Source organism: Elephantulus edwardii, unplaced genomic scaffold (assembly GCF_000299155.1).
Source record: "Elephantulus edwardii isolate Elephantulus edwardi_28Jun2011 unplaced genomic scaffold, EleEdw1.0 scaffold00096, whole genome shotgun sequence".
NCBI lineage: Eukaryota > Metazoa > Chordata > Mammalia > Macroscelidea > Macroscelididae > Elephantulus > Elephantulus edwardii.
The window spans coordinates 11356390-11372131 of NW_006399846.1; the positions used below are offsets into that span (position 1 = coordinate 11356390).

General features: G+C 41.7%; 1 protein-coding gene across 1 annotated transcript in view; it reads left to right on the forward strand.

The window, feature by feature from the left end:
- SLC6A13 (solute carrier family 6 (neurotransmitter transporter), member 13) overlaps positions 1-15742 on the forward strand; it is a 77530-nt gene that overhangs the window by 51430 nt on the left and 10358 nt on the right. Inside the window, exons 8-9 of the mRNA XM_006891329.1 lie at positions 13739-13842; positions 15065-15189. Of these exons, the coding sequence (XP_006891391.1) occupies positions 13739-13842; positions 15065-15189 (229 nt within the window). The remainder of the gene's footprint in view (positions 1-13738; positions 13843-15064; positions 15190-15742) is intronic.

Consider the following 15742-nt stretch of genomic DNA (forward strand, 5'->3'; position numbering starts at 1 on the left):
TGTAAGGAGGAACCTGTCCTTGGAGAGGGACATCATGCTTGGTAGGGTGGAGGGACAGCGCAGGAGGGGAAGGCCCTCTATGAGGTGACTGGGGTAATTGGAATAGGTGTGTCGGAGATGGTGCGATTGGCACAGGACAGAGCAGAGTTTAGGGCTGTTGTACATAAGTTGCTAGTGACTCGATGGCACATAACAACAACAACAATGAAGATCTTGGTTAGGGAGAAAGTTGAGACCATTGCTTAAAATGTGTCTTTATTTTGGTGGTAGTTGTTGTTGTTATTAGGTGCGGTTGACTCAACTATGCCTAATTGCTACCCTATAAAAAAGAGATGGAAACATTGTCCTACCCTGTGTCATCTTCATGATCCCTGTCATACTCAAGGCAGTCACTGTGTCAGTTCATCTTGTGGGTCTTCTGTTTTGTTGACCTTCAGCAACCTTCATTTTGTAGCTGATACAACCTTGCTTACGGAAAGTGGAGAAAACTTTCCTAGCATGATTTCTTTTTCTATGGACTGACCCTTCCTGACAAGGTACTCAAAGTATGTGAGACAAAGTTTCACCATCTTTACCTCCAAGAAGTATCCTGGTTGCACTTGTTCAAGCAGATTTGTTTTTGTTTTTTAAATCCATGATATATTTAATATTCTTCACCAACACTACCATTTAAAGGCATTTATCCTTCTTTGTTCTCCTTTATTTATTGCTCAACTTTTAGATACATACAAAGCAATTTAAAATATCATTACTTGGGTCAGGTGCTCCTCAGTCTTTACCACTAAAGAGGTCTTTTATAGCAGATTTATCCAATGCAACACATTTTTGATTTCTTGGCTGCTGCTACCATGGGTGTTGATTATAAATCCATGTAAAATGAAAATATTGACAACTTCAATCTTTTCTCCATCTATCATGATGTTGTCAATTGGTCCAGCAATGAGGATTTTTGTTTTCTAGATGTTGAGATTTAATCTTTGATCTTCTTCAATAAGTAATTCAAGTTTTCTCTACTTTTTGTAAGCGAGGTTGTATCATCTACATAATGAAGTTTCAGTCTTCCTCCAGTCCTCGTGCTTCTTCATATAGCCCAGCCTCTCAAATTATTTGCTCAGCATAGAATTTAAATAGATATGGAGAAAGGATACAACTCTGGTGTACATACACCTTTACTGAATTTAAACCACATACGTTCCCTTGTTCTATTCAAACAACTCCTTTTTGGTCTGTATATAAGTGTCACATGAGCAAAGTTAGGTGTTCTGGGATACCCATTCTTCTCAGTATTATCCATAATTTATTATGATTCACACAATTTAATGCCTTCACATAGTCAATTAGACATAAGTAAGTAACATTCTGGTATTACTTACTTTCAGCCAAGATCCAGCTGACATCAACAATTATATCCCTCATGCATGGCCTCTTCTGAATCTAGCTTGACTTTCTCTACATGTTGATGTACCAGCTACTTTCAAATACTCTTCAGCAAGATTTTACTTGTTTGTGATACTAATAATACTATTTGATCATTTCTGCATTCTGTTGGATCACTTTTTTTTTAAAATGAGAATGTTAGGTGCTGTCAGTTCTAAATCATAGTCACCCAATGTGATAGAACTGCCCATAGGATTTCTTAGGATGTAATCTTTACAGAAGCAGAAGTCATCAGGTCTCTTCTCCTGTGGAATTGCTTGTTGTTGTCATGCACCGCTAAGTAAGCTACAACCCATAACAGCCCGATGAACAACAGATCTACACCCTGCTCTATACTGTGCATCCTCACCTTTGCTGACATACTTGAGCCTATTGTTACAGTCAGTGCATCAATCATCCTGTTGCTTGACCTTTCCCAGCATGATGTGCTTTTTCAATGACTGGCCCCTTCTAACGACATACCCAAAGTCTGTGAGATGAAGCGTCACCATCCTCGCTTCCAAGGAGCATGCTGGTTGCACTTTCTCCAAGACATATTCGTTGGGTAGGTTCGAATCGCCACCATGCGGGTTAGCAACTGAGGATGTGATCATTGTACTACCAGAGCTTCTTTATTTATTTTTATTGTGATTTGGATAAGTTTAGTTTTTCATTCAACAATTTATACACAATTTTTTCCATAGCATTAGCTACGATACCCTCAATGCAGTAGTTATTTTTTATACATTGTAATTTTTTTAAAAATTCAACTATTTTCAACAAGCCTTTAAAAATTTTATATTGGTTTAAAAGTAATATATTTTAGGGCATTATGATTATCATAAGAGTCTGGAATGAGCGTGGCAGAGTGGAATATACTCGGGGTGCGGGGTGGGGTGTGTGGGGATATTGTATACCAATGAAGGAGTTTTTCATTTGCTTTTCAAGGAGAAGAGTGAACTGGGGGTGAGGGTGGGATGGGCGGGGAGAAAAGTGCAACAATGAATGAATGGAAATCCAAAATCTCTGTAGATATTCATTGAAATTAATTAAAAAAAATAGAATGCTTCTTATTTTAATAAATTAAAACTATCAACTATGTAAACAAGGAAACAAGAAAGAACAAAACAAAAAATATATCATCGCATCTTGATTAAAACGTCATTTCTCAATAAAATCCAAAAATATTCTTTGCTCTAAAAAAATTTATATTGGTTTTCATACAAAAATTATATACATTGTGTTTCATTTTTTGCATATGTTTTATGCATTCCTGTATTCACACTGTTGTTTCATATTATCATTCCCAAATCTATATTTTATACACCTTTTCAGATCCCCTCTGGATCTGTCCTAATTCCTTCACCCCCTCGCTCTGCCCACCAAACTTTATGACTTTGAGATTGCCCCTCTCACCACCCTCAAACCCCCTCCTCCCTTCCTTTTCCCTTTGGACTTTGTGCACATCTTACTAGCAATTCTTCTATTTTTGCAATAATGGTTTTATGCAGTATTTGTCCTTATGAGACTGCATTAGTTCATTCAGCATAATGCTTTCTAGCCTCTGCCATATTTTTCAAAATCATTGCTCCTTAGTGCTGCATAATATTCCATTGTGTGAATGTTTCACAATTTCTTTTTTAAATGATTTTTAATGCAACATATAAATTTTTTTGTTTTCTTTTTTTGCAACACATATATTTTTATAGCATATTTTTCCACTTAATTTCCCCCCCATTCATTCGTTGTTGCACATTTTCTTCCCTACCATCCTTCCCCCCAGTTAGTTTTTCTCTTTGAAAAGAAAAAATAATTCTTTGATTGTTATACAATTCCCCCCCCCCCAAGTCCACAGTCCACTGTTTCTTAATCCATTCTTTTGTTGTTGGACATTTGGACTGTTTCCATGTTCTTGCAATTGTAAATAACACTGTTATGAACATCGGTGTATCCTCTATTTATGTCTCAGTTCTAATTTCATTGGGGTATATTCCTAGCAGTGCAATAACTGAGTCATATGGAATTTCTATGTTCAACTTTTTTAGGAAATGTGATCGTACCATTCTCAATCCCACAAACAGTGTAGGAGAGTGCTGATCATTCCACATCCAATAACTATTGTTTGCCTTTTCTACTAAACTTTATCACTGCTACTTGGGTGAGATGGTATGTCATTATGATTTTGATTTTCATCTCTTTTATTGCCAGAGATTTTGTACATCTCTTCATATGTCTATTGGCTATCTGAATGTCTACCTCTAGGAAAAGTCTTTCTATGTCTTTTGCCCATTTTGCAATTGGGTTATCAGGTTTTATTCATGTGGCGGTCCTTTAAGATTCTGTAAACTTCCATTATGAGAGACTTATATGAGATGGCATTGCCAAAAACTTTTTCCTCGTCAGTAGGTTTTCTTTTCACGTTATTGGAAAAAGTTTTTTATATGCACAGGGACTTAATCTTTAGGAGGCCCCATTTATCATTGTTATTCTCTTCTGGTTGTGCCTGTATTTGCCAGCCTCTTTATACCATAGGCTAGGCCTTCTAAGTTTGGTCCCATTATGTATGTTTCTTATGGTCTTTATGGTTTTGAGCTTTACCCCTACCTCTCTGATCCATCTAAAGTTGATGTTTTTATTTTTAAAACTAACAGTCTTAGTAGTCTGTCATTTTCAACACATATGTATTCATGTATCACGATCAAAATACAGAACAATTCCTTTACCCAAAGTAACTTCATCATGATGTTTCATGGTAGCCGCATTCTCCTCATCCCTCAGCTCCTGGAAGCCATGATATATTCTCCATCTTGATAGATCATGCTTTATCCAGAATGTCCTAACCATGGAAGTACACTTTATGTACTCTTTTGAGATAAGCTGCTTTCATCATGAGCAAGGCCTTTGAGATCTACTGACGTAATGTATATAAAAACTACCTTTACATTGCTGAGTGTTCCACTGTATAGCTATACCACTTTGTTTGTCAGTTCATCTGTTGATGAATATGTGGGTTGTTCGGTTATAGCCCTCTTCCTGATTCTGCCCTGGGTCTCTCACTCCCATGTGCCCTTCTTTTCTGCTCCTTCTTGCCTTATAAGCTTTGTTTTTGGGAAAATGCTGCCCTTTGGTCTCATGTTGTTGCTTATTTTGAGGACTATATTCCTCATGTTTGTTATTGTTAATGTTATAGATCTGTCTATTTGGCTACATTGGAAACAGGAGTGGCATCCACTTCCTAAACATGCCTCCAGAAACTCTATGAATTTTGATAAATGTCGATAGTTGCAGAGGAGCCTCAGACCTTTGCTATGAATTGTGTTCAACTTGAAGGCAGTCAACAACAACAACAACAACAATTTGGCTACAAGGTGATCCCTGCGGAGTGGGTTCAATTCCAGGTTTGAAATATTTCTAAGAGCTACAGTCTCTAGGCTTCCACCAGTCTCTATCAGACTAGGCTTTTTATTATCTTTTTTTTCCCCCTTGTTTCTTTTCTTTTTTAAATAACATTTTTATTTTGTACTGGTTTACTTACAAAATTTGTAGACATTGTTTTTCACACTGGATCTTTCCCATTTCCTTTACCCACCCCTCCCTCTATCCATCATGCTGTGTGATCCTGTGATTAACCCCCTGCCCACCCTCACCCCTCTGCTCCTACCCTCTCCCCACTTGGATCCTCATATGTGTATTACTAGTTATATTTATCTTTCTACAATAATGGTCTTATACAGTATTTGTCCTCATGGGACTGAGTTAGTTCACTTAGCATATTGCTCTCCAGTTCCTCTCAAGTGGTGATTTTCAAAATCATTCCTCCCATATGCTGCATAATATTCATCATGTGAATGAACCATAATTTTTCAATCCATTCACTTGTGGTTGGACATTTATTTGAGCTGTTTCTATGTTCTTGCAATGGTGAATAATGCTGCTGTGAATGTTGATGTACAAATCTCCATTTGTGCCTCTGTTCTCATTTTCTCAGGGTATATTCCAAGCAGTAGAATATCTGAGTCATAGAATTCCTATGTTCAACCTTTTTTAGAAAATGCCAGACTGCCTTCCAGAATGATTGTACCATTTTACAATGTCACCAACAGTGCATATGAGTTCCTTTCTTGCCACATCCGCTCCAACATTTACTACTTGCTGTCCTGTTAAACTTTGCTACTGTTACTGAGGTGAGATGGTATCTCTTTGTGGTTTTGATTTGCATCTCTTTTATGCCAGTGATTTTGAGCATTTATTCATGTGTTTGTTGGTCATTAGGATATCTTTCTCTATGAAAAGTCTTTCCCCCATTTTGTAATTGTGCTATCAGTCTTTTGTCTTGTGGAGGCCCTGAGAATTCTGTAAACTTTTGATACGAGTCCTTTGTCTGAAATGCTATTGCCAAATGTTTTTTTCTCAGTCATAAGGTTTTCTTTTCACTCTGCTGAAATATGTTTTTGATGTGCACAGGGATTTAATCATTAGAAGGTCCCATGCATCAATTTTATCCTCTCTAGATCGTGCATTTCTGGCTGTACTTGGCAGTCTCTTTATACCATAGTCTAGGCCACCTAAGCTTGATCCAGTTTGTCTCTGATGAATTTTATAGTTTTAGGTTTTACTCCCAGGTCTCTAATCCATCTTGAATTGATTTTTGTGTATGGTGTGAGATGGAGATACTGTTTCAGCCTTGTGCAGTTAGCAGTCCAGTTTTGCCAGCATCATTTGTTGAAGAGGTTGTCATTTCCCGGTTTGATAGGCTATTTCCTTGTCAAATATCAATTGACCATAGATAGATGGGTCCATTTCTGGATTCTCAATTCTGTTCCATTGGTCTGTGTGCCTGTCATTGTACCAGTACCATGCTGTTTTGGTTATTATTGCTGTGTAGTAGGCTTTGATATCAGGGAGTGTTGTGCCTTTCACTTCATTTTGTTTCTCAGAAGTGTTTTGCTTATTCAGGGTCTCTTTCCTCTCCAAATAAACTTGACAATTTCCCTTTCAATTTCTCTATAAAATGAATTTTGTATCTTGATTGGGATTGCATTAAACATGTAGATTGCATTTGGTAGGATTGTCATTTTCACAATATTGAGTCATCCTATCCATGAACAGAACACATTTTTCCATTTATTTGGGTCTTTTATTGTGTCTCGTAGAAACGTTTTATAGTTTTCTTTGTACAGGTCTTTTGTGTCTCTAGTTAGAGTCACTCCCAAGTATCTCAGTTTGTAGTTGGCTATTGTAAATGGTATTGCTTTCTTGGTTTCCGTCTCTGAGTTCACTTTGTTACTTGTGAGGAATCCCACTGCTTTTTGGATTTCAATCTTACATTGTGCCACCCTACTAAATTGGTCTATTAGCTCTAACTAGTCTTTTTATGATCTTTTATTAATGTTGTGCTGCACCCCCCATCCTACCCAGTCCTTTTTGTGATGCCAGTGGGCAGTAGTAGCTGGGTCTAGGTCCTCTGGGCTGAGAATAGTAGAGTCTATGGTTTGCATAGTCCATTCATCCTTTGGACTAATTGCTTCCTTGATTCTTTGATTTTCTTCACTCTTGTTTTCTCTAGATGAAGAGAGACCACCAGTTGGTCATAGATGGCTGCTCATTAGCTTTTAAGGACCCCATTTGTTACCACAGCAAGGTGTAGAACATTCTTTGTGCCACTATGTTATACCAAATTATTTGGCTGTTCCCTGAAACTGTGATCCCAAGCCTAAAAGTCAAGTGACTCATTCTCACAAGATGTTTGGTTATAGTCAAGAATTTTTTATAACATTATACCCAGATCATTTGGGAAGCAGGGCTTAATGAGTTGGAATGTGGCATCAGATTGGAGGAAGACTCAACAACCTACATTATGGAACTGACACAGCCTTGCTTGATGAAACTGAAAAAGACCTGAAGTGCTTGCTGCAGAAGGTCAAGGACCGTAGTCTTCAATATGGATAGAAGTGCAGCCTCAAGAAGACAAAAACTCTCACCACTGAACCAATTGACTGCACCATGATAGATGGAGAACAGATTGAAGTTGTTAGCAATTACAGCTTGCTCAGCTCCACAATCAACAGTCTTTTTAACACTAGCAGTCAGGAAATCAAAAGCTTAATTGCATTGGGAAAATCTACTGTCTCAGTGACCTCTCCAGAATGCTGAAAAACAATGATGTCAGTCTAGAGACTAAGGTGTGCCTAATCCAGGCCATAGTCTTCACAATTACTTGCTATACATCAGAGAGCTGGAAAATTACTAAGGATTACAAAAGAGAATTGATGCCTTCAAATTGTGGTGCTAGAGAAGAATCTTGAACATACCATGGACTGCCAAGAAAACAAATCGGCCTGTCTTGGAGAGGGTGAAACCAAATATCTCCTTGGAGGCTAGGATTTTGAAGCTCCATCTCACATATTTTGGGCACATAGCTGGGAGAGACCAGTCCTTAGAGAAGGACATCATGCTTGGAAGGGTAGATGGACAGCACAGGAGAGGGAGACCCTCAGATGAGAAGGATTGATGCAATAACTGGGTCAGTGGGGGTTGGTGTGTTGGAATTAGTGAGACTGGCTCAGGACAGGGCAGGTTTCAGAGCTATGTGTTGTTATGGGTCGCAGGCAACTCGACAGCACATAACAACAACATTAACACTACCCTATTTCCTCTACCATATATGTCTATATTTAAAGCAGAGCACTGGTGGTGTCATTTGTAGCATGGTGCACTATTAACCAAAAGGCAAATGATCTTCAAAGATTTGAGTCCACTAGTTCCTCTAAGGGAGAACAATGGACAGTCTCCTGCTGAGATTTACAGCCTCAGAAGTCCAATGAGGGGGTCATTATGGTCAGAATCCACTTGATGGCAGTGAGACTTTTGTGCTGGTTAAAGAATATACATGTATGTATGCAGAAATATCCTTTGCCAAATCTCTGTGGTCCTATGTGTATTCCATTCACCTCTAAGGGCTCCCTTATTTCATATATTGTATTTGGTAGGTGCCGCTGAGTCACCTACAACTCATTGTAACCCTATAAATAACAGATCTGAACCTTGCCCTGTCCTATACCATCCTCCCCGTCTCTGATATGCTCAAGCCAGTTGTTATAGTTACCAAATCAATCCTTCTTTTTGGGGACCTTCTTTTCTTTCTCTGACCCCTCACCTTCCCAGCGTGATGTCCTTTTCCAAAGACTGGTCCCTCCTGGCAAAGTGCTCAAAGTAACTGAGATGAAGTTTTGTCATCTTTGCCTCTAAAGAGAACCTGGCTGCACTTCCTTCAACTCTGACTCCTTAGTTCTTTTAGTAGTCCATAGGATGTTCACTACTCTTGCCCAACATTGCAACTCAAGAGTAATGATTCTTCTTCTGTAATCCTTATTCATTGTCCAACTTTCATAGGCACAGGAAGTAGTGGAAAATACTAGGGCTTGGACCAGGCACACCTTAATCTTTAAACTGACATCCTTGCTCTTTAGCACTTTGGAGAGCTCTTTGACAGCAGATTTCCCTAGTGCAACATGGTTTGTTTGTTTTGGTTTGTTTTGTTTTTTTTGTTTTTTTTTTATGTCTTGGCTGCTTTTACCATGAGTGTTGATTATGGATCCAAAAATTAAATTAAATTTAAAATTAAAATTAAATTGTTGACAACTTCAATCTTTTCTCCTTCTCTAATACATTGAAATCTGTGTCATCACATTATTGCTTAAAAGTTAGTGATCTTTTTGAAAAATAGCAACAAGTAATAGCAATAGCGAATGTATTACATATTTATTCTTTGCCAATACTTAGTGTTTTAGAATTCTGGAGGCATAGTCCTTAAGGAGTTGTGCTGCTAGCTCAAAGGCAGTGCTTCTCTGGTCATGTGGACCCACCAGTAGCTCTTAAATGGAGCTCTGGTGGCCTAGTGGGTAAGGAATTGCTTTACCAATCCAAAGGCAGGCTGTTTGAATCTACCTGCTGCTTCATGGGAGAAAAAAGGGCAATCTTTTCCTGTGTAATTAACAGCTTCTGAAAAGTCACTGGAGGGTCAGGTATGAGCTGGTTCTGACTTGAAAGTTGTTAGTTAGTACTTTACATTATTTCTCCTCACATTAAGCCTTCAAGTTAGGTGTTAACCCTACAGATGAAGAAATTGAAGCTCAGGAAATTTAAAATTTGCCTTACCACAAAACTGGCATGTAGGGGAGCTTGAGTTTCATCTCAGGTAATATGTTGAAATCTATTGTCTTAATCACTAGGATGGCCTTTAACAAGATGAGTTGACACAGTGACTGTACCAGTGGGCTCTGGTGTATTGGAGATGGTAAGAACAGCACAGGATAGGATAGGGTTCAGATGTGATGTTCATAAGGTTGCTATGAACAGATTACAGCATATAATAACATTTTTAAAAGATTATGAGTTAACCTTTTATGAATAACAACCTTTTCAAAATGTTACTTTTTTTTTTAGTTTTAAACATGACTTTATTTTTATGGAAAGTGGGATAGAAAATGAATCTTTTTCATATACATATTACTCAGTTACTGATTGTCAAATTACAGTTACCACTATTGCTGTTATGTGCCATCAATAGTAAAAAAAAATCTATTATATTTTGTACAGAAGCATATACCTGGCAGTAATAAAGCTCAAGGTGTGAGGTGAGCATAAAGTTGCCTATTCAGGTTATGTTTCAGCATATCTGGCCCGTGACTCTCAGGGGTTTGGCAGTTATAATAAATGTGTCACTTAGTGATGAGATTTGGCAGGTATGTAATGAGGCAGCCTGCTTTCATTTTGATTGCGCATAGTCATCCTCTATTTTCACATGATGGCCTTGTCTTTGGAACATCACATGAATCATGTTGATAAGTGTGAAGTAAGTGTATATTATTTTATTTATTTATTGTAGACCTTTTTCTAGATGTGAAAAAAATTGAGATTCTGAGATATTAAACAAACAAATTAAACAGACTATACAGCTAGGGAGTTCTGGTGGCCTAGTGGCAAGAGGTTGTGCTGAAATCCCAAAGGCACATGGTTCGAGGCCACCAGCTGCTCTGCAGGAGAAAGCTGGGCAATCTCCTCCCATGCGATTAAGTGCCTCTGAAAACCTGCTGGAGGGTCAGCTGTGGGTCAGTTCAAACTCTATGGTACACAATAACACAGCTAGTAATCAAGAATTAAGAGTTAAGAATTGATCCCAGATCAATTAGAATTCAAAAGACCACACTTTTCCCATTTTATATCATTGTTGTTGTTGTTATGTGCCGTCGAGACATTTGTGACTCATAGTGACCCTATGTACAACAGCCCTAAACCCTGCTCTATCCTGTGCCAATCGCACTGTCTCTGACACTCCCATCCCGATTACCCCAGTCACTGAATCAATCCACCTCATAGAGGGTCTTCCCCTCCTGCGCTGTCCCTCCACCCTCCCAAGCATGATGTCCCTCTCCAAGGACCTGTCCCTCCTTACAACATGTCCAAAGTATGTCAGACGAAGCCCCAGAATCCTTGCCTCCAAGGAGTAGCCTGGCTTAGCCCTCTCCAGGATGAATCTGTTTTCTTGGCAGTCCAGGGTACATTCAATACTCTTCTCCAGCATCACAGCTCAAAGGCATCAATTCTCCTTCTATCCTCCCTAGTCATTGTCCAACTCTCTGATGCATAACAAGTGATTGCAAAGACCATGGCCTGTATCAGGAGCACCTTAGTCTCCAGAGAGACCTTCCAAAAATATGGTAGATGTTAATAACTCTGGGGGTTGGACTCAAGATTCAAAACGTCTTCCATTTGTCTGTCCTCCAGGAAGATTTCTCTTTTTATCCAGACTCTGCCAAGTGTTTTTAAACTTGTTTTAATCTTTTGGTCAGTTTTCAGTGCTCACCAAAGGCTATTAGAGCTTTGTTCTAGAAATGCCAGTTTCTGGAACGGGCAGGGACCGAGTCCCCTGTGGTGGGGAACTGAACGGCTTGCTCCACAGTTCCTTCAGCCTTCCTCCTGACCCCATTCCTTCCCCGGAGCCCAGCAGGCTGGACCTGCAGCAGCTGTGTGCAGAGCTGGGGTTGGCCAAGTTCACAGTGAGGGGGCTTTGGTCAAAGTCACCACCTGCGAACCTTGAACTCAGAATTCTCAGCCCTCCTGCTGTATTTTTCTCTGTTCTCATTAACCTTTCCTTTCTATCCAGTCTTAGTCTGTACCCACCTGGGGTGAGGTAAGCAGCCAAGTTGTCATCATTCTTTTATTTCTTTCATCTCATGTTCAAGTTCACAAAATTTCTTAATCACTGGATTTGTGCCCCCTGCCTGCATGTAGCAGCCGCAGAATAACTCCGAGGGCACTCAGGGGTTTCCTTGGTAATTTGTGGGGCAGCTAGCACTCTGGGCACTGTTAGACATGAGGAGTCTACATGGGGGAGAAAACACCCAGGGAAAATACCCTGGATGACTTGATTGTGTGCTGAGACGCAGCTTCACATCCCTAATCCTGGGAAAACCCTTTCTGCGTCTGTCCAGAGCAAGGTCCCGCTCACACGGATAGCTTTCTGAGGCAGGCAGGAAAAAGAAGAAAATGGCTCCCCTACTGGAATGTTTGCCTGCAATGACTGTCTTCACAGTATCCGTAGGATCATTTTAGAAAAGGATTTGAAACCTCTTCAAACAGTGAACAGACTTCCCAACATGTCTCCTCAGATGTGGTCCACCCCACCCTGGGGCAGCTGTGCTGTTTGTAAGCATTTGATGTTCTTGTCCTTAGTATTGTTCATTCATCCTTCCCCTGCCCTTTTCTAGACTCTGAATTGAGTCCCCCACTCCTTTTTATTTTCTCATTATAATTTTCCTCTGTTAAAAAAAAAAAGTTTCCCAAATGCTTCCGCACGGTCCTACCTACTACTTCCTACGAGCCTTGGCCCCTTCGGAACTCTCCTGGGTGGTGCTTCCTGCCTCTGGCCTTTCCTGGCAGCGGCTCCTGCCTTGGGGAACACCTGAATGGTGACATTCAGAGAAAGGAGGGAAATACAGCAAGAGGAGTGTGTGCCCTGCTCAAATCTCTGATGCCAGTTCCCAGAGGTCAAGACATCCATACAGGGACAGTCATTAGGATTAATTCAGGAGCTCTGAAAAATAACTTAGACTTCTGGGTTTTCCCTCAGGTCCTGAGGGAGGCTTACTGTGCCAAGTGAGGATGCTAGCTGAAGAATCAATGTGGTTCCGAGGTAGTCAGTGGGCCCCTACAATGCTAGAGGGAGATGGATCCATTGTAGGGGTTAAGTGTGATGAGAGAGAGCAATGGGCAGGGAAGTTGAGGGTGATGATGATGGTTGGTGAGGCAGGGATGGATGGGCAAAGGGCAGAAGGAAGCCAAGGCTTTGGTGTGTGTGGGAACTGAAGCCTTGATCATTAATGGATGGGAAAGATAAAGGGATTGAAGGGTTTATGAAATTCAGGACCCCCCCTTGTATGTTACTGGAACAAGACCCTCTCTGTAAGTAACCAGGATCCAGGGGCACTTGCCTTGATGGTGTCTGCGTCTCCAGAGTGGTGCTCCCTGGTAGTACTCCCGCTCTCTGAAGTCAGAGGGTCCAGGGAGGGTCCGGAGCCACAGGACCCAGCCTCCTGCAGATCTGCAGGATTGCTTAGTCCTGTTTGCCTCATTGTTCTCTCTCTCTGGGATATTATTCTAGCTGTTAAATCTAAATCATAACAGGCACAGGTTGGGTCAGCCAGCTGAGATAATAACAGTAACAACAATACTCTGTGTTTAGCTGGAGAGTTATTTTCCCCCCGAGGAGAACAAAGCCCTTTCCAGATGCCTCTCTGTTCAACCACTTGACTTTGTTTTGTGAGTAAGGATTAAATATTCTCCTTGCTTCTCAGATAGAAGGTTCTGAGGTGTGAGGGGCAAAGCTACACACTGGCGATGGGACCTGTAACCCCGGAGATCTTTCTCTGGATTCTTAACTGATCCTGCCACCATGACAGCCTAAGTTATGAGACAGGGACTTTGGGCAGAATTAAGAGCAGTGCTTGCATGACCATTCATGAAAGCAGACCCAGATTGTTCTAGAATACCACATCACACTCCTCCACCATGGGCCCTTCACTCTTTTCTTTAGACTATCCAGTGTCTGTCCATCCTGGAAGTGCCCAAGACATTTCATCTCAAGGTCACAGACTAGAGCTTCCTGGGGATGGCAAGGGTACAGGGGACCTGTATTCCCTGAGCACATGTTTCTCACCATCCCTAGCCAGTACCTGGAGCAGCCCATACCGGCATCCCCCGTGGAGGCTTAGCTGTCTGAACCTTTCCCAGAGTTTCATTTTCTTATCTCTTCTCTTTGCAGGTGTGGATGGATGCAGGCACCCAGATCTTTTTCTCCTTTGCCATCTGTCTGGGCTGCCTGACAGCCCTGGGCAGCTACAACCAGTACCACAACAACTGCTACAGGTGAACTGGGGAGTGAAGTCTGAGCCACAAAGCCACCCGTCTCCATCCATGCCAGACCAGGAGTGCTGCCAGCTCATGGAGTTTGTCCCTCTACCTTCACCCACTCCCCAGACCCCCAGCTCCATCAGGAGCACCGCATGGGTGGGCAAAGGGCCCCCTTCTGAAAGGGTGGTGGAGTTGTGCTTGGTTAAGGAGCCACAGCAGGGGCCTACCCACCTTGGTAATTCACAGACTAGTTAGCAAGAGGAGGGCAGAGACCCTGGTGGCCCAGTGGCTGGTACAACCTAAAAGGTCTGCAGTTTGAACCCACCAGTGGGAGAAAGTCTGCTTTTGTAAGGATTTACGGCCTTAGGAATTCTGCGGGGCAATTGTGCCCTGTCTTAGAGGATCACTCTGAGTCAAGGTCAAGATCGATGGCAGTGGGTCTGGTGGTTTCGGGTTAGCTTATTTAGGCCAACGGTCACTCAGTAAGCAAGTCTAAGGAAGAAATTTCTCAGAAAATTTGCCTAATAAATTTGCCCCAGCAAACGTTGAATCTTCAACCGTTTTCACTGCCCCTCCTGTTCAAATCCACCAAAACGCTCCTTGGGAGAAAGATGGGTAAGCTCATCCTGTTAAGATTTATAGCCTCAGAAACCAGAGGAACGATCACATGATTTGGAACCGACTTAACGGCAGTGAACTTGAGTCTATATACTTATGTGGCTCCTACTTCCCTTTCTCTCCCTCTCCCCTGTCACCTTCTACCTTCCTGGTTCCATTTTATTACTAGCTGAGATGAATCATAGCATGCATTTCAAAATTGCATTTCCATGACTGGGGGTTCTTTGTTGTTTGGGATTATCCATGCTTGAATCCCCCCACTGTGCTGGCGTGCCAGATTGCATTATGTCAGAACAGCAGGGTCCCGAGAGGTGTGGCAGAAATGTGGCAGGCAGCAAAGTCTGGGTGGCAGTTCATAATTTTAAAATCAATATTTACTTCCTCCCAGCCTCGTTCTTTTAGATCTATCTTGATTTATTCCAGTCTGAGCTAGTGGAGGACCAGGGCCAGCACCTTGAATGGCCATATTGATTCTGCCAGATAGCCCCACCTCCAGCCTCTATGCAGGTGTCTGTCTGTCTTGGAAGTCCCCTCTGACCCCCAGACAGGAAGCCTGGTACATTGATTGGCAGTATCTGACAACTCCTCTTTCTACCCCTCCCTGACCCCCACCCCACAGGGACTGCATTGCCCTCTGCATCCTCAACAGCGGCACCAGCTTCGTGGCAGGGTTTGCCATCTTCTCCATCCTGGGCTTCATGTCTCAGGAGCAAGGTGTGCCCATCTCCGAGGTGGCTGAGTCAGGTGAGTGCTGCTGGAGAGGACCGGAGGATGCCCAATCCCGTGAGCCTGGTTCCGGTGTGGCCAGCCAACATCCAGGGGCATGTCAGCTGTTGTCACCTAGGCTGTGGTGGGTCTTTTTCTGGGGCCACTTTTCTTTTTCATTTATTTGTGATTGTTACAAATAGCAAAACCTGTACCAACTCAACAATTTCTACAAGCATCTTTTGGTTACGTTCTTTACCAATTGATTACATTCTTTGAGATATATAGTGAAGATTTCCCAAGTGCTGGTGGTGTTCATCGAGTAGGAACCTATCCATAGCTGACCCTCCTGTGGGTTTTTCAGAGGCAGTTAATTGCATGGGAGGAGATTGCCCATCCTTCTCCCATGGAACAGCTGGTGGATTCAAACTGCATGCCTTTGGGATCGCAGGGCAGCTTCTTACCCACAAGGCCACCTTTTGGTGCCATTGATTACATTCTGTGAGGTATATAATGAAGATTTCCCCAATCAGTTTAGCTCATATGCTAGGCCAATGCACTTGACTGCTAACTGAAATGTTGGAGCTTTGAG